General features: G+C 42.1%; 1 protein-coding gene and 1 long non-coding RNA gene across 9 annotated transcripts in view; one reads left to right on the top strand and one right to left on the bottom strand.

The window, feature by feature from the left end:
• FERMT1 (FERM domain containing kindlin 1) overlaps positions 1 to 16,071 on the bottom strand; it is a 38,366-nt gene extending 22,295 nt beyond the window's left edge. Inside the window, exons 1-6 of one of the 2 annotated variants that reach the window (XM_072943836.1) lie at positions 15,887 to 16,071; positions 11,303 to 11,471; positions 10,014 to 10,247; positions 7,107 to 7,253; positions 5,193 to 5,406; positions 3,154 to 3,256 (exon numbers count right to left, since the gene is read on the bottom strand). In XM_072943836.1, coding sequence (XP_072799937.1) covers positions 3,154 to 3,256; positions 5,193 to 5,406; positions 7,107 to 7,253; positions 10,014 to 10,247; positions 11,303 to 11,453 — 849 coding nt within the window. In that variant the 5' untranslated portion in view covers positions 11,454 to 11,471; positions 15,887 to 16,071. Of the gene's footprint in view, positions 1 to 3,153; positions 3,257 to 5,192; positions 5,407 to 7,106; positions 7,254 to 10,013; positions 10,248 to 11,302; positions 11,472 to 15,694; positions 15,859 to 15,886 lie in introns of those variants that run through there. The other variant, XM_072943835.1, reaches the window with a different exon arrangement.
• Positions 16,072 to 16,258: 187 nt separating this feature from the next.
• LOC140687393 (uncharacterized) overlaps positions 16,259 to 26,494 on the top strand; it is a 365,887-nt gene continuing 355,651 nt past the window's right edge. For all 7 annotated transcript variants that reach the window (XR_012061653.1, XR_012061648.1, XR_012061649.1 and 4 more), the window contains exon 1: positions 16,259 to 16,660. This is a non-coding gene — a long non-coding RNA (uncharacterized lncRNA). The remainder of the gene's footprint in view (positions 16,661 to 26,494) is intronic.

The following is a 26,494-nucleotide window of genomic DNA, read 5'->3' as shown; positions in this document are numbered from 1 at the left end:
TCTATGAACTATGTGTTCATATCCTTTGCTCATTAGTCTACCGGGTTGTGGCCTTTCTATGACTGATTTGGGAGAGCTCTTTTCTATTAAGAGAGGCTAACCTTTTGTTTGTAGTGTGTGTTGCAATGACTTTTTAACTTTGTAGTTTTTTGCCGTGCATAAAATTTTCATTGTTTTCATTAAAATGTACCAATCTCTTCTTTATGGCTTCTGGAGTTTGCATTTTTAAAGTATATTATGTTTGAAATGTTGTGCTGTAGTATTTTCCTATTAGATATATTCCTAAAATCTGAGATTTTAATCAGCATCTGCTGCCTCAGTCCTGCAGCCTGCCTGTCCACCTCTCTCCTCCAAAAGCCAGGGGAGAGATGCTGCCAGGTCCTGTTGTATAACTGGGCTCTTGACTGCAGGTGCCTTGTCTGTCTGCGGTGGTTCATGGGCGCTATCTTTGCTTTTCAAGGTTTGACTGTAGACTCTTTGAAAGCATGAATTCTATCTGAAGTTTCTGCCTCCCTATACTCAGCACACAGTAGGGGCCCTAAACTTGGTGGTACCCTTCACAGCACTCCGCACTCCATTCTTTAGGAGCCGGGGGTAAGGGGTACTGCGCCAACTCTACAGTGCATGGGGATCGCTGTTCCGGGGCTCCAAGTCATATTCCGCCAGCCTCAGTTTTCCCATATTTGGCCGCTAGATTCAAATGGGTTTTGTTCACAGGCTATGGAGAGAGAACTCCTTACCAATTAAACAAGTGGAGGCTGGAGGCAAAGAGCCTAGGACGTCGGCCCCGGTGACCTCTGCCTTTGGGGTCCTTGCCTCCTTCTGGGAGTATGATTTTGTTTAATCTTCCACTTTTTAGACACATATTTAACACTGCTCCATCCACCTCTGATATTTATGCTGATGCTGTGTCATGTCTGAATTCTTTGACTGTGAAGTCACTCACAGGCTCCTGACCATTTTTTTAAGGAATAGTTGACTGAGCTCCTTTATTTTTAGCATTGAGCTTACTGCCAAAGCAAGGGATTTATTTAATGGGAAATCTCTCGGCAAGGAAATTGATAGGAGGGTCTCCAACGACCCTCATGGAGTAGGTGGCTAGAAAAGCCTCACTCTCCTGCAGCACGTGGGGATGGAGGGCAAAAGAAACACCAGAAAGGTCCCTGTCCCCAAGGAGCCTGCAGTTTACTTGCAGAGAAAATCCATGAAGATGCTACAAATCGAGCTGTGAGTCCTGAAATTTCACTCAGTTGTGGCTCAAAGAAGGGAAAGGCCTCTGTGACCAGGAGTAGAGAAAAGCTCCTTTTCAGAAGGGGTAAGACTTGAATGTGATCTCAGGGCAGGGTTTCTGAATCTGGGGTTCTTGGATTTGAGCGCCTAAATCACGTGGTGGTCCATGAGCCTGAATGAGGAAAACTACACCTCTGAACTGCACCAACTTCCAATGGGAATTTAGCATATCCTTCCATGAGGAATGTAAGCAACACACCTCAGTATTACGGAGGACTTGTGACGTCATGATTGCCAGCATCACTGATTTTTCATATTTCATCACACTGCTGTTTCCAAATGATGCTCACTCGCATCACCACTTTGACACTACGCCAGTTCTGAGAACTGCCACTAGACCTTATCATTTATTCAATTCATTGAACAGATATGTTACTTACATCCATTTGGGAAAAGATTTTGGTCACTGGTAGTTCATTTTAATTATCCCATTTTGTAATCTGATTATTTTACTTCATAACTTTGAAAATCTCTTTCTAACGTCCAGAAGTTTTGGGTTCTCAGCTGCTGGGGTGGTTCTTGGCACATGGCAGTTGCTCCATAAATAAATAAATAAATAAACAACAGGGGCACATGTTTGAATCGATAAGATGGGGCCCCTTTACTGACTCAGCAATTAGAAAATGCAAAAGTATGTTTCATTTATGTGTCATCTAGTTTCAGAAGAAAACTTAAGGCAGTTTATCAGAATAGATAGCATACAACAAAGTACCTTAAAGCTGGCTAGGAACTAGGCAAGGAAAAGGGTAAAGCTGAGCAGGAATGAGAGCTAAAAATGACATCACAGAAAATGCAGAGATTTGGTTCTAGCAGACAATGCAAAAAAGAAAACCTGAATATAGCTGTATAATTTACGGTGCCCTTAAAAAAATCAAAACAATGGGTTAGGAGAAGCTGTAACATTAATTTCTCCCGAAGGTTTTACCCCAAAAGAGCCAAATCTTACCATGATTCACGGGAAGTTCTGCACTCCAGACACAAGCGAGGTCCGTGGGCATTAAGTCGGATTTAAACCAAAGGCTGAACAAGAGCTCCCCAGAAACGACATTGAATAGGGCTTGTTTTGAAGAAGCCGCCAGTTAGGGAGGCAGTGGGAGCCGAGACGGGCCTTTGAGGACCAGGCTTAAAACCAGGACCAAGGAGAAGACAGTGACACGAGGCAGAAACCCTGCTGTGCATAAGGAAGGGATGGACACAGAAGGGGGGCTCGAGGCAGGCCCCCCAAACAAGCGCCCAGTAGTAAACGGCCACTGATGTGCTGACTCACAGCTCCACGGAAGGGAGAACGGCGCGAGGAAAGGGCAGATGTTCACAGGACTAATTTCACCACCTCAACTGTCCCAGGAACCCACAGGCGGGAGATGTGCACTTAAAATGGGAGTTGGCAACCAGCTGGGGGCTTTATTTCTGCAGATGGTCCCGCCTCCTCGTCACCCAAGATTCCTTCAGCATCGCGCCGGGGAGCCTGGCGTGTGCCATCCCCACGACCTGCCTCGTTCACCAGGACCCGCTCTCAGCCTGGGTCCTGACAACGCCTTCCTTCCTAAGCACGAAGGGCTCCGGCTCCATGAGCCACTCTCTCCTGTTCCTTGGTCTCTGTGAATGGAGAGGGACAGTGCACCCCATTGCTGGGCACGAAGTCCCCGTAGAGACTCCCTCCAACTCCGGGGCAGCTCGTCATGCTCACTAGGGACTAAAAGGTGAACATCCAGAGACCAGTATACATTTACTGGTCTAATGGTGCAGAGCTAAAGCAGAAGAGGACACAAATTAATCCTAATCTGGACAACTTCAATGACTCAACTTTACACTTCTATGCATTCACATTAAAAAAAGAGAGAGAATGGAGAAAAGGGATCTTACTTTGGGATTCAAGTCAAAGAAAGTGTAGTATTTAAATCGTAACAGCAGCTGCTCATCCTCCTGGATGCCTTGTTCCATAAGGGAACGCGAGGAGTCCAGCCAACTAGAAAACAACAGCGTGGGTTTAAAAGTCACTTGAGTGTACACATACGTATTATAGTATCATATAAAACGTTTATGTCTACATGTACACGTAATGTATATGTGTGCGTGTGCGTATCCTTGAACAAAGTCTGGGTTAGTAATATAACCAAAAACCAGTAAGGGTGAGAACTTGATAATAGTTCACATGTCCATTTTTTCATAGTTTTCCAAGTGCTTTTTGTATATATTTTCTCTCTGACATTTTAAAGTAACCCAGCGAAGGAGCCAGGGCACTTTTTTTTTTTTTTTTGCCGGTGGGGGGAAGGTAATTAATTAGGTTTCTTTCTGTATTTTTAAATTAATTTTCTTTACTGTATTTTATTTTTTAGTGGAGGTACTGGGGATTGAACCCAGGGCCTTGTGCGTGCTCAGCACACACCTCTACCGTTGAGCTGTACCCTCCCCCAGCCAGGGCGCTTCTTGTTTGCTCAGTTTTACAGATGAGGAAAATGAGCCTCAGTAACATTAAGCTGTACGTTCAAGGTCACGCGCCCCGTGATGGAGCCAGAACGAGCATCTGGACTTGCTGGCTGCTGCCTGCACTTCTACTGCAGGGACTTGCTGCCTGCTGACTGTGCCCAAGTCTGCACCAGCTGGTCCGACCCCAAGCTGGCTCTATCCGTCTAGAACTTTCTGTAATGATGGAAATATTCTATATTGTCCTGTCCACTTGAGTAGCCACTAGCCACATGTGGCTATGAAGATTTAAATGTGGCTAGCGCTACATTTCAAATGAAATTCAAATGTAGATGCAAATGTCCATATGTGGCTAGGGACTCCCATACAGGGTAGTACCATTCTAGAGTCTGAAAGATGAACACTGGGTAACGGTGATTAAAAGTCAACAATGAAACGAGGTGGGAATGGGAGTCATATAATACCACTGAACGAAAGTGGCCTGAACTTCTATCACATATGTTTATATATGTTGGCTATATATATTCATACATGTAATATTCTATTACATATTGTACATTCCCCTATGGGGGAATAAGGAAAACCACGATGCACCCTCCATCCTAAAGGAGCTGACGGTCCAGTGGGGGAGACCAAGCCTCATAATAAAGGAACAAGGTGACTCTGGAGTGAGTGAAGTATCAGCATGAGATCTGAGGGGAGTGAATGGTGGAGGGTCTTCAATGGCGACAACTGAGCAGGAGACAGGATGTGGCTGGGCCTTAAAGGACAAGCAGGGACTGAGCGGTAGAGCAGGAGGAAAGGCGAGAGTCCTGGAGCGGAGCAAACGCTGGAGGCTGGAGGCAAGGCGGTGACAGTGAGCACGCACCGTGGGGGCGGGGGTGCATGCGCGCACAGCAGGACAGACAGACGTCTGTTGGGGCCAGATCTCACAGGGAGTGGACAGCTGTTAACAAATTTGACTTTACCTTGTGGACAGGTAAACAGGGAGCGAAAGAAATGGTGGTTTAAGAATGAGTTTGAGTTTCTGAGACCACATCAAAGAGAAACTGAAGAAATCGCTCATCAGAATGGAGAATGGAGAAGGGGTGCTGTATGTTCTAGAAGACAGAGTGGGCCGTGGGGCCACATGGGTTTACAGGCTGCCCAGTGGGGACCACCCACTCATACACTGTTCTATACCCCATAAAATCCATAAAATAGACTTTGCACACATGTACGGGCAAAGACCAGTATTCACATATGGTAAACCGCTGAGTTACCCCAACACATAAATGCTGTCACACTTTAAGTGTGTTGATATACAAAAGGCCATATTTTCCCCTTCCGATGCTAAAACCAGCACTGACTTGCTCACAGTGTACAATCGCTAGGTGTAACTTAAAAATTGAACACTCCCCTCTCCCCCATCTCTGTAGCCTCTCTCTTACTGTGCCAACATCAGTCCACAAAGAAGCAAAACCAAGTCACGTGCTTACCCTGCGTTCAGCTTGGCTTTGTCGACCAGAGACCGAGGCTGGTACATATCAGCGAGCGCTTCTGGTGACTGAGGGGGCTGGCTGAAGGCCAGGATGCTGCAGTTTTGCTCAGCCAAAGGGCTGTCACTGAACCAAGTCATGGTGGATGATGCTGGCGTTCCGCTGACGGGGTCATACGTGGGGGTCATGGTTTTACTGTATAAGCCGGGACTCACTGCAAAGCAAAGGGGAGTAGGAATTGGGCTCTGCGATCTGGGGTAGGAGTCTTCAGAAAACTAAGTACTAGCACTGCTTGTACTAAAATGGATTTTGAACTTAAATGTTTGTATCCCTTAAAATAATCAGATGAGTCATGACTGATGGGAGAGAAGTTACTTAAAGCTCTTGCCTGAATATTTAGCTCCTGGAAAGCCTGGGAACTCACAGGCTATAAAAAGTTCCCAAATCAGCCCAGACAAATGTTGGGGTCTATCTCCTTCTCAATAATTAGAAATTCTGTTTCAGTAGTGAGTTTTGCACTATTGGAAAACTGGAGCTCTCACAGAATGCATGTTCATACTTTTTTTTTTTTTGTAAATCCGTTAAACAAATCACAGTATTTACCACTTTTAAGAACTTGGCTAGTTGATGGTTTATAAATCATCTGACTCTAATTTGCATGAGGAAAGCACAAATAATCCCTTTCATTCTTTGCATTGTAATATACTAGTCAAAAACAAAAACAGAAACAAAACCCTGGTGCTGCAAGCAAGCTAGAGATTTATTCTTATTACAGGAATAAGAATTTTCATTTTACTGTGCTTCACAGATACTGTTTTTTTTTTTCCTTTTTCTTTTAACAAATGGAAGGTTTGTGGCAACTGTGTGTTGAGCAAGTGCTTTGGCACCATTTTTCCAACCGGATTTGCTCAATTTGTGTCTCTGTGTCACAATTTGATAATTCTCCAACTTTTTCATTATTGTTATATTTGTTATGGGGATCTGTGATCTCTGATGTTATTACTATGACTCGCTGAAGGCTCAGATGATGTTTAGCATTTTTAGCAATGAAGTATTTTTTTAATCTGTTACACACTTTATTTTGTTGTTTTTGTTGTTCTACTTTTTAAAGTTAAATTTAATTGTGCTGTACACCAGAAACTGACACAACACTGTAAACTGACTATAACTCAAAAAAAAAAAATCCCTAAATGATACAGAATTTTAAAGTATCCTGAAAAGATAATATGCTTCTTGAGCTCCACTTTTATTCTGGATTCTCCTTCTTTAGAGACCATTCATGAAGTATTTTTTAATTAAGGTGTGTACATTGTTTTTTTGAGACATAATGCTATCATTGCACAATTAATAGGTAACAGGATGGTGTAAACACAACCTGGGAAACACTGGGAAAACACTGGGAGACAAACAAAAAGTTTGTGTGACTTGCTTTATTGCGGTGGTCTGGAACCCAACTGGCAATATCTCTGAGATATGCCTGTAAAAATAAAAGGATGACGCCTTTCCAAAATTGTTACCGTCCCTCCTGTTCCACGCCCAAAGCAAAATGTGAGCTGAATTCAGGAAGAGTCATGTGCAGGTAGGACCAGGAAGAGAAGCATATTTGAGTGATCCAACAAATCTCTATCCCACAATTTTACGGCCATTTCTACTGAAGTTTTGCCTCCATCAGCAACATAATGTATACAATTAACATAATGAGCTAGAAAACATACCTTGTTAACACATTTCTGTTCGTTCTAAAAGTAGTTGGAAATTCTTTCCTCATCACAGGAACCCTCAGTTTTAGTCCTTCTTTGGGGGAGAGAGGAAAGGCCGACCAGAGGGGAGGAGAGTTCTTGGGACTTAAGAATTACAAACATTTTTGGATTTAATAATGAATTAAAACAACAAAACACCTCTGACGAATCTTACCTCGTGGACCCGAAATTGTTGGAGAGCCCTCTAAGTTTAAAATATCTTCAATTACAGGGTCCTTATTATTTTTTTCTTTTTTTTTCTTCTTTTTAAAATAGTCACCAGAAGGCTTTAACAAGGAAAGTTCTTCTGATCTTCTAATATCTAAAAAACAGTCAATGTGAAAAAGAAAAGAAGAAAAGCAGCAAGTAAAAAGAGAATTCCTTCTAAGACTCAGAGCCATGCTGGCCATCTGAAACCACTTCTCAGGGAATTCCTCAGAAGTAAATGGAACTTTAGTTTAGTTTACTTTCGCATCCCCTTTGAAGAAATTGAATGGGACCAGTGATCCCCAAAATGGATGTGTGTGTGTCTATCAAACAGGGGAAGCAGATTCAGTCTAGCACAGTTTCACTGTTCTTGTGTCATGTATTTTGTTTACCAGTTTTTCTGTCCCTCCTTCCTTCCTTCCTTCCTTCCTTCCTTTCTTTTTCTTTTGTTAGTTTTTAAACAACAACCAAGGACCCCACCCTTTTTCTTTATGGACCAGTGATCCTCAGAGCCTTTCTTTACACACGCCCAATAGCTCCTTTCCTCCCTGTGCAGACATCATTAGCGCCCTGCCCTTCTCTTGGCCTCAGCTTTGACCCAACTCCCAGTGCCAGCTAGGACATGTGTCTCTCTGTCCAAGGGCTTGCTTGGGATGCCAGAGTCTGCACAACTCAGATACAGATGCACCAGGCCACACCAGTCCAGAGACCTGCTGTTCCCCAAGAGCAGACCTAAATGTATGACAAGAGGGGTATCAATATCCCAGCTCCCTCACCCCTTGGGTGGCACAGCTCCAAGGTGGTCTCCAGTTGCCTGCAGTGTGAATGGATTAGCGACATTCACTTATTATGGGTCTTCTCTTCCCAGTCTCGCTTCCCAACCCCCAGCCAGGGTTTCCAGGCATCCCCTTAAAATAAATAATATTTGTACTTGAATTCTCATTTCAGGGTCTGCTTCTGGAGAACTCAAACTAAGAAGATAGTCCCCATTTTCCTCCATTAATCAAATATAATTGCCATTTCCAATCTGATAACTAGTAAGCACACTGGGATGCTATGATCCCAGATAAAAGCCAAGGAGAGCGGATGCTGGAGTCTCTGGTCAGCTTTCCTGGAGGTAGATGTACTGATTTCATAGGTCTGCCTACTTGTGAGTTCAAACACTGCTTAGCTCCGAGGCTGCGGCTGGCAGCTCAGCCCGAGTCCCTCCCAGTAACCAGGAAGCCTGATTGTCAGGTTGCCACACACACCTGCGACCATTCCAAATACATAATTTACACGCAAAACCTGGAGATGAATCAAAATTTCTGGTGGAAGCATTAGAAACAAAACAAAAAAACCCTACTGATAATCGCCAAGCCCAAGATTTGTGTCTTTTCTTTTCTTCCAAGGAAAAGTTATCATATTGCTAAATTTGGTTTAGCTTCAATTGGTGAAATATAAAAAGTGATTATTAGAAATACTGAATTGGGACCTTTAGAACTACCATGGAGATATAATCTGGAAAAGAGAAGAATGAATGAATGCTTGTTTATTTCACAACCTCAAGGTTTTGGCCCCCGCTACAATGTGTGCTTGCAGTCCACTGTGGCAGGTGGAATGTACAATTTTATTTACTCATTGACTTTGTTTTCAAACCCTCGTTAGACCATCCCCAGAAACACCATGCCCTGTGCTTATCATTTGCTCACTACCCATCAGGGACAATTCTGAAATTTACATTCTGTAACGGAAGCTTCCATTCATTTGTTCAGTCAACAGTTACTAAGCAGCAGATGTGCTGGGGATTAGAAACACAGACGTGCTCAAGAAACAGTCTGTCTTCAACCTATTTTATATCACACCAGCGCACTACCCAACACTGGCACTTTCAATCCTGTCCACACTATTACACTTTTTCCTTTTTTCCCCATCCTACCTGTCTCCTTTTAACATCCTGTTTTTTTTCACAAGATTTATTTTCTGTCTCTGTATGCTGCAATGCCAGCTCAAGGCAGGTAGGGATTTGGGGCTATTTTTATTGCTAACCAATCCCTAGCACGCACCACAGCGTCTGCCAAATCAAACTATATATATTTGTCGAAAGAATGAATGAGTAGTTTACAGTTTAAGGGGGAAGACAGATTATTTACTCATATATTATACAGACTGTGTTCAAACACTTAATATTAGCCTTGGGACCAAAGAATATACCTACGCACTTTCAAAAACCATAAAATAAGAACACCTCATGACACACGGTTCACTCCCAGTATTGAAGTCCCACCGAGACGAAATGTTTTGGGCAGTGTTGGTCCTAATGGCTGTTAAACTCATGGGACACCGACCCATAAGAATTAGTTTCCGATCCATAATTAAGAGCACTTTTCTGTTTTAATCCTGTTTAATTCTGTTTAAAGTCCACACATGATTTTTTTAGCCAGAGCTATTACCAGAGCCAAGTGTTAGGGAAGCAATAAGACATTGCAACACCATTACCTCAAAAACAATAAAGATGCATCAGCTCTGTGGTGATAATGATTTAGTAGGACTCTTTGTTTGCCTTAAGTATAAGGATGACTTCGGAATGGCTTAGAGAAATGAGTTTTGGTGGGGAAATCTTAATGGGGTCGTCTCTTCTGTTTATAAACCTCTTTTGAAACAGTTTTAAGCTCTGTGGAAGTGAATCTGATTTATTCCAATAATGTTCCACTTGGTTTAACCCCATTGAAATGGCTAAAGTGCCCAGAACTGGGCTTTGGAAGTGTGCTCCTAACAAGGGAAGTGTTCCGTAAAGCCGACCGCTTGTGGGCGGAAGCCGCACGCAATTTTCCTGTCCCCCTTTGCTGCGTCCAGAGGGCACAGGCGCGGCCCCCTCCCCGCCCCCGAAACTCACTCAGGGCTCTGCAGATGTCACCGACAGCTTTAAACACCACGGCCGAGAAGCTGACCCACAGCCGCACCGTCCTCATATTCGGCAGGCGGAGGCGGAGCATCTTGTGCTGAGGCGTGAAGAGGAGCTTTGCGTCTGCCTGGACCCCGCATTTGTCCAGAGTCCAGTGCGTTTTCAGAAGCCAGCAGTGCTTCTGTTCCCACCAAAGGGCAAAGTCTGACCAGTCCCGGGGTATGTCTGCAAGAACGGGAAACCCCGTGGAGCAGAGTGAGAGCTGGCACCCCGCAGCCCGGAGGCAATTCCATCGCGAGCAAAACGGCACCCCACCTCCAGCGCCCACCCGCTCCGCCTACAGCCCACGGCTCAGCAGCTCTTGGCATCTCTTCAAAGTCCCTAAGGCGGGGCAGGTAGAAGACAGGCTGGACCTTAACCTTCTTTATATTAAGAAACTGGACGGCACAGAAACAAACAAACTTTGTTCCTGATGAAATTCTATACTCTAATGAAGAATCACTTAAAAATACTGTATCACTAGTGTAAATGAAAAGCCAACATCTATGGCTTACATAGAAGACAGAAATAAATACAAAGAAAATAGAACAATATTAAATTCTAGGTCCATCATGTTGACACTTGATGTGAAGACTCTGACCCTGAAGACTTACTTCTTTCCTTGTTTAAACAGGGCGAGTAGCAAATGGTGGACAGATGGTGAAAGAAGAATAGGAACACACATAATAATATATATTCTCTATTCTATTCTATGTTCCATATATTCTTGTTCATATTCTTATTTTTCATTCTTATATATGTAAAACATATATATCTTATATATATTTCGTATTTATATATATAACTGAATCACTTTGCTGTACACCAGAAACTAACACAACACTGTAAATCAACTATACTTCAATTAAAAAAAAAAAGACACATTGGCACCAAACTGCCTGTATCATGGAGCAATTAAGCATCAACAGAGAATGACACACTAGCCTAAGGCCCCAGGAGTAAAGTCACCCTAGATGTCACTGTTCTTGTGTAAATATGTTATTACACCTACTGGGGAGATTTAGTTTACTATCAAAGACTCAAGTTTTCACAAAGGGGTCCAAGGGGCTGTTTGGGCTCTTTCATGGCTCCCTATTTCTCTTCCTCTTGTAGAGAGGATACATTACGGGATGGATAATCAGAAAAACTTAGATGATCAGACAATCCAGACTACCCATTTAGTGGTGATGCAACAGAGAGGGTTTCAAATGTAGGGAAACAATAAAGAAGTGGTAACGTACTGATCTGTTCCACTAACTTGAGCATCACTCCCCCAATGTGCAAGTCTCCAGACACTCTCAGCGTGATGTCCTTCTGCTCCTCTTCATTTGGATGGTCAACTCGGACCACGAGCTCCCAAGAAGCAGAGGCAAAGTCACTGGATGACAGCATCTTGGCAAATGCAGGTGTCTGCGCGTAGAAAGACAGATAGACCAGAATGTGAGAAGGAGACTGGGGCTTGCCAAGTAGATACTGCAGAGAAAACTTTCTTTCTTTTTTTTTCATTTTACCCCCTCTTAAAAATGCTGTGGGGTTCCTGATATGAAATTTAGCATCTTAACTTTAAAGACAAAAACTCCTATAAAAATGATCTCAAGCTTTCTAAATTTATGTACTTCACCTTTCCACCCCCAGGACCACCTGGCTATTTACTTTCTGTGCCTGTCTAATCCATTCATTCTTCTCTACTGACTTTTCTTGATCTTCTCTGAACATATTTTAGCAACAGGCAACAAATTATGACAATCCTTGACAATTAAAAAAACTTTATTGAAGTATAATTTGCATACAATAACATGCATTGATTTTAAGTGTACAGTTTGATGCTTTTGGTTGTATGCAAATCATACCTCAATAAAACTGATTTTTAAAAAGAATGTCATTAAAACCTTTGTCTCTAATATATATTAGCAATATTAAGCCAGGACTATGGTGACCCCTGAGAAACATTATTTTTAATAATAAGCAATAATTATGATAAAAACTCTCCAGCAAATGGGCATAAAAGGGAACAAAACTTGACATAATAAAGGTCATATATGACAAACACCATTGAGTGTAAATAATATCATATTTGACATTGAAAAGCTGAAAGCAATTCCTCTAAGATGAGGAATAAGACAAGAATGCCCACTCTTGCCATTTTCATTCAACATAGTATTGGAAGTCCTAGCCACAGCAATCAGAAAAAAGAAATAAAAGGAATTCAAATTGGAAAAGAAGAAATAAAAGTGTCACTGCTTGCAGATGATGTGATACCATATAGAGAAAATCCTAAAGATGCCACCAGAAAACTATTAGAGCTCATCAATAAATTTGGTAAAGTTGCAGGACACAAAATAAATACACAGAAATCTTTTGCATTTCTTTTACTAACAACTATCAGCAAGAGAAATTAAGGAAATAATTCTATTTACCATTGCATCAAAAAGAACAAAATACCTAGGAATAAATCTACCTAAGGAGGTAAAAGACCTGTACTCAGAAAACTATTAGACACTGATGAAAGAAACTGAAGACAACACAAGCAGATGGAAAGATATACCATATTCTTGGATTGGAAGAATCAATATTGTTAAAATGACCATACCACCTAAGCTAATCTACAGATTCAATGCAATCCCTATCAAAATACTAAGGGAATTTTTTCATAGAACTAGAACAAATAATTTTAAAATTTGTACAGAAACACAAAAGACTCCAAATAGCCAAAACAATCTTGAGAAAGAAGAACAAAGCTGGAGGAATCATCCTCCATGACTTCAGACTATACTACAAAGCTACAATAATCAAAACAGTCTGGTACAAGAAAAACAAACAAACAAACAAAACCACCAGATACGCAGATCAACAGAACAGAGCAAAGAGCCAAGAAATCAACCCACAAACTTATGATCAATTAATCTACAACAAAAGAGGCAAGAGTATATAACAGAGAAAAGGCAGTCTCTTCAATAAGTGGTGCTGGGACAACTGGACAGCTACACATGAAAGAATGAAATTAGAACATTCTCTAACATCATATACAGAAATAGACTCAAAATGCATTAAAAACCTAAATGTAAGGCCAGAAATCATGAAACTCCTAGAAGAAACCCTAGGCTGGACACTCTTTGACATAAATTGTAGCAATATTTTTTTTTTGGATCTGACTCCTAAAGCAAAGGAAATAAAAGCAAAAATAAGGGGGAACTAATTAGACTTAAAAAGCTTTTGCACAGCAAAGGAAACCATCTACAAAATGAAAAGACAACCTACTGAATGGGAGAAAATATTTGCAAATGATATGACCAACAGGGGGTTAATATCCACAATATACAAACAGTTTATACAACTCAACATAAAAAAAAACACAACCTGATTAAAAAATGGGCAAAAGACTTGAACAGATATTTTTCCAAAGAAGACATACCAATGGCCAACAGGCACATGAAAAGATGCTCAACATTGTTAATCATTAAAGAAATGCAAATGAAACCACAATGAGATACACCTCATAGCTGTCAGAGTGGCCATCATCAAAAAGAACACAAACCACAAATGTTGGCAAGGACGTGGAGAAAAGGGAACCCTTGTACACTGTTGGTGGGAATGTAAGTTGGTGCAGCTGCTACGGAAAACAGTATGGAGGTCTGTCAAAAAACTAAAAATAGAACTATCATATGACCCAGTTAATTCCACTCTTGGGTATACATCCAAAAAAATCCCAAAACACTAGTTTGAAAAGATATATGCACTCCGATGGTCACTGCAGTATTATTTACAATATCCAAGATATGGAAGCAACCTAAGTGTCCATCAACAGAAGAATAGAGAAAGAAGATATAGTATATATCTCTCTATATGTGTATGTATATATGATGGACTACTACTGAACCATAAAAAAGAATACAATTTTGCCATTTGCAACAACATGGATGGACTTGGAGGGTATTATGCTAAGTTAAATAGGTCAGACAGAGAAAGCCAAATACTGTATGATGTCAATTATATGTGGAATCTAAAAAAATAAAACAAGCTAGTGAATATAACAAAAAGGAAACAGACTCACAGATATAGAGAACAAACTAGTGGCTACCAGTAGGCAGAGAGAAGGAGGGAGGGGCAAGTTAGGGGTAGGGGAATAAGTACAAACTATTATGTATAAAACAAATAAGCTACAAGGATATATTATACAACACAGGGAATATAGCCACTATTTTATAATAATTATAAATGGAGTATAACCTTTAAAAATTGTGAATCACTATATTGTATACCTGTAACTTATATAATATTGTACATCAACTATAGCTCAATAAAAAAGCAAAAAAAGAGTATAAGAAAGCAGTACTTAAACAACCAGTGTTACACCAGTTTTGTGTTCATACGAAACCGTTCACATTTGTAAGCGAAACAGAATCACAAAACATAAAAGCTGCAAATCTAAATAGGTTTAGGGCAGATTTCATTTGTTCGAATCAAACTCAAGAGTTCAGACTTAGCTCTTTATGTTCTTATGACTAGAAGGATCTCAGTGATGTAACGCTTGCACCTCCCAATGCACAGAGGCACCCATAAAGACCTTCTGCATGGGCAGTGCTGTGCAAGGATTATACTGGGCCTAGCCACTCGCCTCACTGTCATTAGCCTCAGGTATCATTTATCATTTACTTATCGAGTAGTTATCTGTGTTAACTACTATCCTTGTATTATCACCTTCATCCTCTCAGCAATCCCATTTAGAGATGAGGCAACTCAGGCTCAGAGAGGTTAGGGAACTTATCAAAAACCACACAGCAAGTTAAGTGGTGGAGTGCAAACAGAAATCCAGGTTCTAACTCCAAACTCTTAACCACCACAGCGGGACACGTCTTTGGTAATGCTGCAATGCCAATATGAAATAAAACATCTTAAAACCATATGAACTTAAATTTCAGTAAGCATTTCTACTAACATAGCTCTTTCCCAGTGAGGAGACAATAAAGATACTTCCTTCACATCCAAACTTAACATGGCATTGAAGTACTTGACCTTAAGATCCTACAGTTTCTAAAATAGTATGATTTGAGGTTAGTTATTTAAAGTGTTTTGTACATAAAGAATATAGCCTTTTCTTTTTTTTTTTTTTTAAAGGTGGCTCCTTACTGCTTGTTTTGTGAGCAGAGAGTTCTTTTCCTAACCTGGGCAATCAAAACACTTCTCATTTAGGCAATAGATGGTGATTTCCTTACAACGAAATCAGGTTAAAATTAGACAGTCTGGTTTCCCCACATTCCTCTCCTATCTTTCTGCGCCTTCATGTTTGAGTGCACCTTGTGCAACAAGCTGTTACTTGTTGAGGAAAGCAGCAAACTTTAACTGGGAAAGCACATCTAAGTTAAAGGACAGGAAGAAGCAGCAAAGCGCGCCAGCAGACCTGCCTTCCCTGGGAAGCCCAGGGGTCCACTTCATTGTGTTCTTTACAGGAAACTCAAGCAAGACTGACAGAGACAGGCAAGCAGAGAGACTGAAAGACGGGAAATCGCCCCTGTTGCTTCCCCTGGAAGATCACAAAGCGGGTGGGTTCGAGGGCCACTCGGCCTGACTTTTGCCAGCTCCGCAGGGTCCTGGGGCCCAGAGGAGTGGGGTGGGTGGGAGAAACCGCCCCTTACCCCCGTGAAGGCAGGACCCGCTGCTGCGAGGCGAGACGCGCAAGGCCCGAGAAGGTGGTCACAGCTGAACATGATTTTAAATTCAGCAGCTATTAAGTGCAAGCACTGCAGAAAGGACGGGGGCAGGGGTCTCTAGAACCAGCGTTGCCCGTCGCAGCCGCCCCCGCCCCGCCCGGGCCCCTCGGCACCCACCTCCCTTCCCGAACCCGCGGCGTGCGGCCTCGCAGCCGGGCATGTGCAGCGCCGCGCCCCTGGAGGCCCGGGCAGAGACCACCCAGGCGGGGCCGGGGGGCGCGCGGTGGTGGCGGTGGCGGCGGCGGCGGCTCCCAGAGGCTGCAGCGGGCGAGGATCTGCGGCGGACCTGCAGCCGAGACTGGCGCCCGCCCCCGCCGCCCGTCTCCGCCCCGCGCGGCCCCCGGGGCACCGGCCCGCCGACGCGGCGGGCAGGCGGCGGCACGCCCAGCCCCCGCCCGCCAGGTCCCGCTGCGGGGGAGGGGGCGCTCCGCAGACGTGAGCCGCACAGGGGGGGTCGCGGGGCTGCCACGCGGCGGGAGGGCGCGCAGAACCCGGACGGATGCTCGGCCCCGCGCCCCTCTTGCGACCTCTCACCCTCCACGCCCTTGGGCCGCCGTCAGTTTCCCGAGGCCCGCCCGGGACTAGCGGGCGATTAAGTCCTCCCCGGCCCTCCGGGTGTAACCATCACTAACACCCCGGGGTGCGTCCACCTCCGGAAGCCGGGAACCGCCGCCCCTCCTTAAGGAGCCCGGCGGACCTGTGGCCGCCAGGTGGAAGAAGCGGATCATCTCTGAGTAAGAGGGTGAGGCGCCCCACACACGCACGTCGGAAGACCCGGGGGGCACCCCAAGGCCACGCCCCGCGCGGAAGTCTGGGTGGCTCACCTCGGACTCACCGCCCAGCCCGCCACTCACCTTCCGGTCGGACAGACTTCCAAAGGGAGCCGGAAAGGTGGGTGACTTTGGGCGTTTTACACACCCTCTCCAAACTGCCTTCTTCCAGATTACACACAACTGTGGAGTGTTTACTACGCCCCAGGCCTGGGGCTGAGCTTGGAGGATTCAGCGGTTGTAAAACAGACCTGGAAATGATAGTTTCCTCGTCTGTAAAATGGCTAGAGGGATGGCATTCTAGTCACCATTCCGTGACAGAATTAAGTTCAGTCCAAGGAGAACTTTCACGCAGCATAATACAACCTTTAGCGATTTTCATCAAGTACATAAAGCTTTAGATAACTTATATGTTAATTTAAAATGTTATAAAATTTAGAAGTGGAATCCTTGTTTTTGTTTGGACATTACCATATTAGCCATTATTATGCTTTTGAAAGTACTTTAAATTTAATTTGAAAAGGTCAGTTGAACAATCGTCGGCAAATATGGGATTTTTATCCTTAGAATGATCAAAAATTCGAAACTGAATTCCCTAATTTGGTAGTTTGTCAACTATGGGAATGTGGCCAGCGGTCATCTGGTCCCTCTTCTCTGGGTGCCCAACACCGACTGGGCAAATATACTCTTCTCTTGGGCAGAAATTTTCTAAGACTTGCTTTCGGGAGACTGTGTGTGCATGGCTGATTAGATCATAGACTGTCTTCAGGCGCTTGGATGTGATGATGAAGTAGTAATGGCTTTATTTATCTCAAATTAGTTTCTCATTGTAGTTGAGAAATATCTGGAGTATGCTAAAGAGTTTAATCGGTTTTATGCTTTCTGCTTGGCCTAAATTATTTTCTAAGCTTTTAGCTGAGATATTATATGTTTGTATGCAAGAACACAAATCATGAATACACAGCTGATGAATTTTCACATACCGAACACGCTCGTACAGTGAACGCTCAGATCAAAACACAAGACATCGCCAGTCCCCAGAAGCCCCCTCATCCCACATTTTAGTTACTACCGCCTGCCACTGCCAGTAACCATTATCTTGACTTCTGATCCTTAGATGGGTTTTGCTGATGTCTGTACCATATGCAAATGGAATCAGAGAATATATACTACTTTGTGTCTGGTTTCTTTTGTTCAGTATTACGTTTCTGAGTTTCATCCATATTGAATGTCCTAGGCTTTATTTTTTAATTTTTTTGCTTACTACCTTGTTATTATTCTCGTGATGTAGGCCCAATTCATCCCCCCAAGGTTCTGGTTTAGAAGTGTATAAAAAGTGTATTCTGGACTTCAAAATTTCCTACATATATAAACAAGCAGTACTCACCTGAACCCCTCTTAAAAAACAAGCTGAATCAACACTTTGAGTCCGTTATTTAATTCATACATATTCATCAAGCAATGAATAAGCTTATTTATTCATTCAGTCACTGCATTACTGTGAGCTAGGCACTGGAACATGTGCTGAAAATACTCAGATTAAGCATAAACTTTATCTTCAGATCATAACAATGATGCTAAGGAATTCAGAAGAGGGGTGTTTCCCTCTGCCAGACGTGGTGGAGAGTATGAGCTGAGGCTTCAGAAAGGAGGTGACTTCTGAGATGGAATTGCAAGGGTTGGATAAAGCTTAATACTTGCCTATAATAACCTGTAGTCTCTAGAAAACTGTTTCAAGGAATTTTTTTTCATTAGCAGATAGTTACTGTGCTTTAGGAGCTGTATCTCCTGATCTCAAAAATCCCCATGTTCACAGGTGCAAATATTGAAACAATAATTATTATCAGATAGTTACTGAAAACTGACCTGAGAATTATTACTCTCAATAAGTAAGCTGTCATGTCTGCATTATCATACAGATTATGAGTGTGTAACAGAGAAGAGCAGAACTGAAATACGCATGATAGCCCATTCTCAAGGCGCTGTCTCCCAGGCTTGACTTTTTTTTTTAATTTCTTTTTTAAAATTTGCATTCTTTTTTTTATTGAATTATAGTCATTTTACAATGTTGTTTCAATTTCTGGTGTACAGCATAATAGTTCAGTCATACATACACATACATATATTTCTTTTCATATTCTTTTTCATCGTAGGTTACTGCAAGATATTAAATCTAGTTCCCCATGATATACAGTAGAAACTTGTTGTTTATCTATTTTATATATCATAATTAGTGTCTGCAAATCTCGAATTCTCAATTTATCCCTTCCCACCCCTTTTCCCCCTGGTAACTGTAAGTTTGTTTTCTGTGTCTGTGAGTCTGTTTCTGTTTTGTAAGTAAGTTCATTTGTGTCATTTTTTAAGATTCCACACGTAAGTGATATACAGTATTTGTCTTTCTCTTTCTGGCTTCAGTTAGAATGATGATTTCCAGATCCATCCATAGTTGCTGCAAATGGCATTGTTTATTCTTTTTTGTGGCTGAGTAGTATTCCATTGTATAAATATATCACAACTTCTTTATCCAGTCATCTGTTGGTGGACATTTAGGTTGCTTCCATGTGTTGACTATTTATTGTATATAATGTTGCTGTGAACATTGGGAATGCATGTGTCTTTTCCAATTAGAGTTCCCTCTGGATACATGCCCAGGAGTGGGATTGCTGGATCATATTACATCTGTTTTTAGTTTTTTGAGGAATCTCCATACTGTTTTCCGTAATGGCTGCACTAAACTACATTCCCACCAACAGTGTGGGAGAGTTCCCTTTTCTCCACACCCTCTCCAGTATTTATCATTTGTGGACTTTTTAATGATGGTCATTCTGACTGGTGTGAGATGATACCTCATTGTAGTTTTGATTTGTATTTCCCTAGTAATTAGCGATATTCAGCATCTTTTCATGTGCCTATTGGCTATTTGTGTGCCTTCATTGGAGAAATACCTGTTTGGGCTTTATGCCCATTTTTGGATTTTTTTTGTTGTTGTTGTTATTGAGTTTTGTGGGCTGTTTGTATATTCTGGAAGTTAAGCCCTTGTCAGTCGCATCATTTGCAAATCTTTTTCTCCCATTCTGTAGGTTGTCTTTTTGTTTTGTTTATAGTTTCCTTTGTTGTGCAAAAACTTATATGTTTAATTAGGTCCCACTTGTTTATTTTTGCTTTTATTTCTTTCGTCCCAGGCTTGACTTTTGAAGATTTAACACTTTTTACTCATATAGAGATAAAAAGTTGCAAAACAGGGAATAACATTTGTCTTGCTGGAGGGTAACAGGAACATGGAGCCCTCAGCTAGTGGACAAATGCAAGCACCGAGGATTCTGGTACGGAGTTTTGCAACAACCTGCCACACCTTCTCCCCTTTTAGTATAAAGGAAGCCTGAATTCTAACTCAGGGAGGATGGTTCCTTGGGACAATAGTCCATCATTTTCTCAGTCTGCTGGCTTTTCAAGTACAAGTCACTATTCCTTACCCTAACAACTCGTCTCTCGATTTATTGGCCTGTCATGTGGCGAGCAGAACAAGCTTGGACTCAGTAACAAGTACACAGGAATGAATGGGAGATGTGTCTGTGTTCTTACTCACAGAACAGAAAAGGGAAATAAAGCAGTGAAGGGCCTTTGAATGTCCTAGCTACCTGAACTTTTTAATCACAGGTGACAATTCCTCTCACACCATTTCTACCAGACGAGCCCTCGAGGTGTAAAAGATTCTGTATAATTAAGTTAGAATGAGAAAGCTGCTTGAAGGAGAGAAGAGGTGGAGTTAGTTTCCTGATTGATGGGTTTATTTGACAAAACAAATCAGCTGTTACCCAGTGTAAATTTCTTTCGGCTTATGAACATACTGCACATCTGGCAACTAAGAAACGGCCACAGTCACCTAAAATGCATTTTTATTTTCCCCGAGTCCTTGGGACTCAGGGGCTGTGTTTACATTTGTGGAGAACATGTTGTATTTAGTGCAAAGAAGCAGAATGTGCCTGTTACAGCTACACCCTCCTTTCCAGCTGGATGGATAATCAGCACTTTCTATGCCCAGGCAAGTTCTAAAATGTTCTCCCTGCGAGGGCAGAGAGGGTGTGTCCTGATGTGTCTACAGGCACCAGAGGAAGAAGGGTGAAGAACAGCAAAGAAACAAAAGAAGGCCTTGCTGTGGGCCACTCTGGAACCCGGCACTAAGAAGGAGCATGAAAGATGGTACCTCTCCCCCTCCCTCCCCTCTTTCTTCTTCCATCCTTTGCATCCATCTCAGTCAAAGGGCACAAAAGAATATCTACTAATCATTGTTTTCCTTCTCTCCTGATAATAAAGTTCCCTTCCCCGGAGAAAACTGTTACTAGTTTCCTCGTGAACCTCCCAGAGGTAGTTTATGTGTGCAGACTATGTTTGCTTTTTATACAAGTGATGGTACTCCATCCATAGTGTCTATGGTTTTTCTCACTTTAAAATATCTTGCTGATAATAGCAGACATCATTCATATTCATGGCTGCTTACCAACCACCCTTGGAAAGTCCTCTTTACATCTGCAGAAATTCCTTTATCATTTCTCCAGTCTAGAAATCAGAACTCAAATCCCCAGCCTCTCTTGCAGCCGGCGTAGAGGCCTGTGACCTAGACCATTTCACTCAGGTACACACAGGTATAGCTTTAATTTGGAAGTGAGTGAGATGCAAAGACAGGATGTACTTGAAGCTTCCATCTAATAATCATAGAAAAGGATCATTGATGGATTTTAAAACTAGTGAGTAAAATTATGATGAGAAACAGGATTTTCTGTGGTCTCAAAGTATCTCCCGACAAAGTTTTTGTCTATTACATAGGGAAAGATACACAGTAACATTAGAGTAGGAGAAACTGGCAGGTATCCCCGTAATCAAGTGATCAAAATGCACACCATCCGTAATAATGCGTATCGACCTGGCACACCTGAGAAGGCACAGTGTCACTTCTGTGGTGTTCTTGTCCCAGGTAGATAAGCTCAATTTAATTACGAGAAAACGTCAGATAAACCCAGATTGAAGGATAGTTTACAAACTAAATTGCTAATATTTAAAAGGGTCAGTTTTATATCTTGTCAGAACAAAGAATGTCAAACAAGTCAGGGACACATTTCTTCACTATTTCATAAAAAACCCCCAAAACCCAGACCAGCACGTGCATGTACAGTAGGGCCTCAGCACCGGAGAATAGAGTCTTACTGTCAGAGGAGGACCAGCGTTTGGCGTCCCAGGAAGAGGGACATTTAATCTTTATTTTTAACATGGACATTCTTTACTTCTGGTCAATGTACCCTTTTCTTTAATAATTAAAGCAAATGTACGATATATGTTTGATAGGCAAAAACAGGCTACTTTAGCCAGCATAAAATTCAAGTTAACTCATATATAAGCCAGGATGACTTGTCTGTATCTCAAGATGTGAAAATTTCTTTTGTCAGATTCTAGGGTTTAACCTGGGAACAAAGAACAGACGTCAGTGGGAGCGCCTGTGAAATGTGAATCGGGCAATGGATTACTTAATGGTATTATTTCAGTACTGATTTCCTGGTTTCCATAATGATACTGTTGTTATGTACAAGGCATACAGGTTCTCTGTGTACTATTCTTGTAACTTTTCTGTAAGTCTAAAATTATTCAAAATGAGGAGGTGGAGGGTGGCAATAGGATCTTGCTCTGACCCTGAACAGCACATTAAGAGGGTAAAGAGTGTTGGGGGTTCTGGATCCAGCCATGACCTTCCAGTGAGCAGACGGAGGAAAGGCCATGTACAGATGATTGTTTGTTGTAACTCAGGTTTTCAAACGGGGTTGGGATGTGGGGACCCTGTCTAGTATTCTTACCCTGGCAGTGAATTTACAGCATGGTGGTTCAGGATTTGGAAACTGACCGATCCAGGTTCACCTATGGGTGCTGCTGACACAGCAGATCTGAGGGCTTGGGCGTGTGTTAGCCCGGTTCTCTGGGCCTCAGTGTCTGCTTCTGCAAAACGAGCATAACACTAATAGCCATCTCGTAAGGTGCTGTGAAATAAGAGAATGTTTCTAAAGCACTGAGCACAGAGCCCGAAACATGGCTCAATAAATTTATTTATCACTAGAGTAATTCATGAATAAGGAAGAGGAGGAATTAGAGACTCCGAAGATGTTGCATTGCATCCTGGGGAGGTAGGGCTGTGCGCACCTCTCCTCCTGTCTTGCTTACAGGTAAGGGACCCGGATGGGGAGGAATCTCACTGAGGTGAACCTGTAGGAATTTATTAACTTTTCCAAACTGCAACAGAAGGAAAATGCAGCATTTTATACCTAGGTTAGTAGAAGGGTCACAGTGAGCTTTTATCCAAATCAGTGCACTTGTAGGGTGCTCCATAAATATTGGAATAATCTCTGTCCAACTTTCTAGTAATAGATGCTCAATAAACACCAGCTATTGTTACAGTAGCAGGTATGATTTTGAAAAATCCAGAATGCTGAGTGTGAGAACAGCCATAGTCCTTTATTTTTCTAAATCTAACTACATTTATTGATTTTTTTGGTTGAAGATGGTTGATTGGCTCCTCATATTCATCTTTGCTTCCTATTGACTTCCTGCTAAAATTATAGTATTAAAATTGAAAAGGTCTAACGCTTTTTATTAAAAGGTTTAAACCTACAAAGACAAAGGTGAACAGGAGAAAGGCCATCAGCCGGTGAGGGATTTCAAGATTCCCTAGAAGAAAGAAAATTGAAGAAGGAGCGGTTAGTCATGAAGCAGGGCAGTGTATGTGAAAATGGGGATGCAATGGAGGTGTTCCAGAATATTCTCAGAGACGCTCAGGTCCTGGAAATGCCAGGAGTGACAGACAGTGGAAGGAGGATGTGTTGTCAAAAACAAGGGAATGAATAGAAACTCTCTATGAAGAGCAGTCAATTTCCTTATTATCGCATTTAGGCTGAGCATACGGCTGCCAGATCTCCACTCTGCTGGCCAAAATCCAGAGGGCTCTGCTCTTTAGAAGTTAAATGTCTCCTTTAAGAAGGTTAATTGGTATAAAGGCCAATTCCCCACTCACCTACCTTAAAGCAAAGCTTATCAGTGAAACCCTGGACACTGAGCCTCCAAACAGATCAAAAAAAAAAATCCTCATTCTCAAATGTTATCCAACATTTAAGGAAATCCTCCAATATGAGAGCAAAGCAGACTTCAAAGTGTTTATTTTATTTATTTATTTTTACAGTTTTATTGAAATAATTGGAAACATAGGAGCAATATAGGAAAAAATGTGTAAAAAAATAAGAAACCTAGAGGATCAATACAAGAAAAGAGCAGAAATATAGTGGACTAAATTATTACAGAAATAGTGTGAGAAACTGCCCAAATGTGAGGAACACCAAGGTCCAGTTTAAAGTGTCTAGTGGAAACCATCAAATAAATAAGAAATAACTACACCAAAGCATGGCATTGTGAAATGTAAGATCACTATGGAAATCTAAAAAAACAAAACCTAAAAGCTTTTAGTAAGAAAAACTGGCTTATCTGCAAGGGAACCCAAATGTACATTCTCTGCCCAGTCAGACTATCAATCAAATATGTTTCAGACATGCTAGGGCTCGAAAAATTTCACTTTCACATAACCTGTCTTAGAAACATTCTCAAAATGAACTCTAGAAAATAAGAATGTGAATCAAGAAAGAGGAAGACCTAGGATGCCAGAAACAGGAGACCCAATCCAGGAAAGGAGAACTGAGTGCCCCGGGAGGGAGTCTCTGGGGCAAACGAAGACATCACAGAATAGCTGATGCTGTGAGAAACTTGGAAAAAGATTTGGGATGTGGTAAATGAAAACAGTACAAGAAGAAATAAAATCAATTAGCAAATTCAGGAAACAAATGAATATGAAAAAGGAAATGTAATGAATAACTTTTTCAATTTCAAAAAATTAATCTATGACAAAGCAAATAAGAAAAGTCTCGTAACTTTTAATATAGTTCTGGAACAGAATGTAAATATTGTCAATGTGATATAATACAAAAGATATTTCGTCTTCATCCGGTTCCTGACACAGAGCTCCTAAAAGCTTTGGAATTTCTTGAGTGATAAGGGTGACAGGAGTGTCTTTTGTTGTAACATGGTGACTCTTGGCAGGACCCCAGACAGCCTTAGGATGGGGGCTGGTCGCCAGAAAGACCAGGCCTTGATTAAAATCTTGAAACTTTCAGCACCACCCTCTAATCACCAGCTGCCACAATCATGCCTTTGTAGTGAAACCTCCATGAAACCTTCAATACCCGGTTGTAGTGAGCTTCTGAGTCGGTGCACATCCACGTGCCAGGAGGGCGATGCACCCCAGCTGCAGGAGGACGGAGGCCCGTGCACTTCCCACCCTTCTGGACCTCACCCCCAAGTACCTCTTCAACTGCCTTTTCATTTGTATCCTTTCTAATTAACTGAACTAGGAAGTGCAGCCTTTTTCTGAGCTCTGTGAGTCTTTCGAGCAGATTATTGGGCAGTGAGGGTGGGGATTGTGGGAATCCCTGCCTTCGCAGTCCCGTCAGACAGAGGACAGGTAACTTGGGAATGCAGTTCTTCCAGCTGGCGACTGAAGCGAGGGCAGTCTGGTGGCACTGGGCTCTTAAACCTGTGGGGTCTGAGGCTACTCTGGGTGGTTAGTGTCAGAACTGAATTGAATTGAGGGACACTCATTTTGTGTCAGAGAATTAGAGAACTGGTTGGAGAGAAGTCAAACTCAACAATGCAAAAATGCAGGCACAGAGGATGGAGTCTGGATGTGGAAGAGAGGAAAGATGAAGACAGATGTTGGAGGTGCCGAGAGCCTCCTGTTACAACGTGGGCTGGCAAGATGTGGCTGATAAACAAGTATCAGTATATTACTTGAAATAACAGAAGTAACCAAGAGAAAACCAAAATAAAAATAAATCTAGATGTACCTATATTGGGAGGTGGGAGCTTTGTAAGAGAACTGAATACTCATCTATTAAACCTAAAAGTCCACAGATGATATTTAAAATGGATCAGTTAGAATTAGCAGTAGACACATATTATATTCTCATTGTTCATGGGAATTATGTTCTGTAAAGTTGCCACGAACACTGAATTAGCCAATACTGAACCATTGCTCTTAGGGAAATTATGTATACCCACATACACACGTACACGTGTCTCACCGATCGTAGTCTTAAATCTAAACCAACTCATGCTGGTAGATTCTATTTTTAAAAATGTTCTGAGGTTCAAAAGTGTTAAGCGACTGACCTGAGACTGCCCCATTAATGGGTGCCAGAGTTGGGATTCAAACTCCATCCCGGTGGTCCCAGAGCTGGAGCTTTGTTTGCAGGACATGGCACTGCCTGCTGGTCTCCATCCTCTGGTCATCCCTGTAATGGAAGAAAATTTCCCATATTGACGTATGGGGAAATCATTCTGGGTTATAAATGATTTAGCTCAAACTTGATGCTAACTAAAACAGCCTGTTTGTGGCCCATCAGATATACATTGTACATGTAGTTTAATCATTAAAGAAAAGTTTGCATTGACCAGAAGTAAAGAAGGTTCACGTTAAAAATAAAGATTAAATGCTTCCCTTCTTGGGCCACCGATGCTGTTACTCCTTTGATGATAAGACTCCCTTCCCGGATGCCAAGGACATACTGACTCACTGTGTATGTGCTGATCTGTTTATTTTTGAAATCTGGAAGGAATGTATCCCTGACTTTTTTTGATGTTCTTTGTTCTGACAAGAAATAAAACTTTGCTGAAAACCATACTTTTCGAGAGCGGTTTCTCAGAATTATCTGAGAGGCTGTCTCCCTGATGATGGTCCTCAGTTTGGGTCAAATAAAACTCTTTTCTATTCCTATTATAGATTGTTTATTGAGTATTTCTGATAACACCTATATGAAAGCAGAAACAAGAAGGCAGAATGCTGCCTTGCTCCACCTCAGATGGGCACCAGCCT

Source organism: Vicugna pacos, chromosome 19, assembly GCF_048564905.1.
Source record: "Vicugna pacos chromosome 19, VicPac4, whole genome shotgun sequence".
Taxonomy (NCBI): domain Eukaryota; kingdom Metazoa; phylum Chordata; class Mammalia; order Artiodactyla; family Camelidae; genus Vicugna; species Vicugna pacos.
Note: the sequence above shows the minus strand (reverse complement) of the source record. Positions and strands in the feature narration are given on the sequence as shown.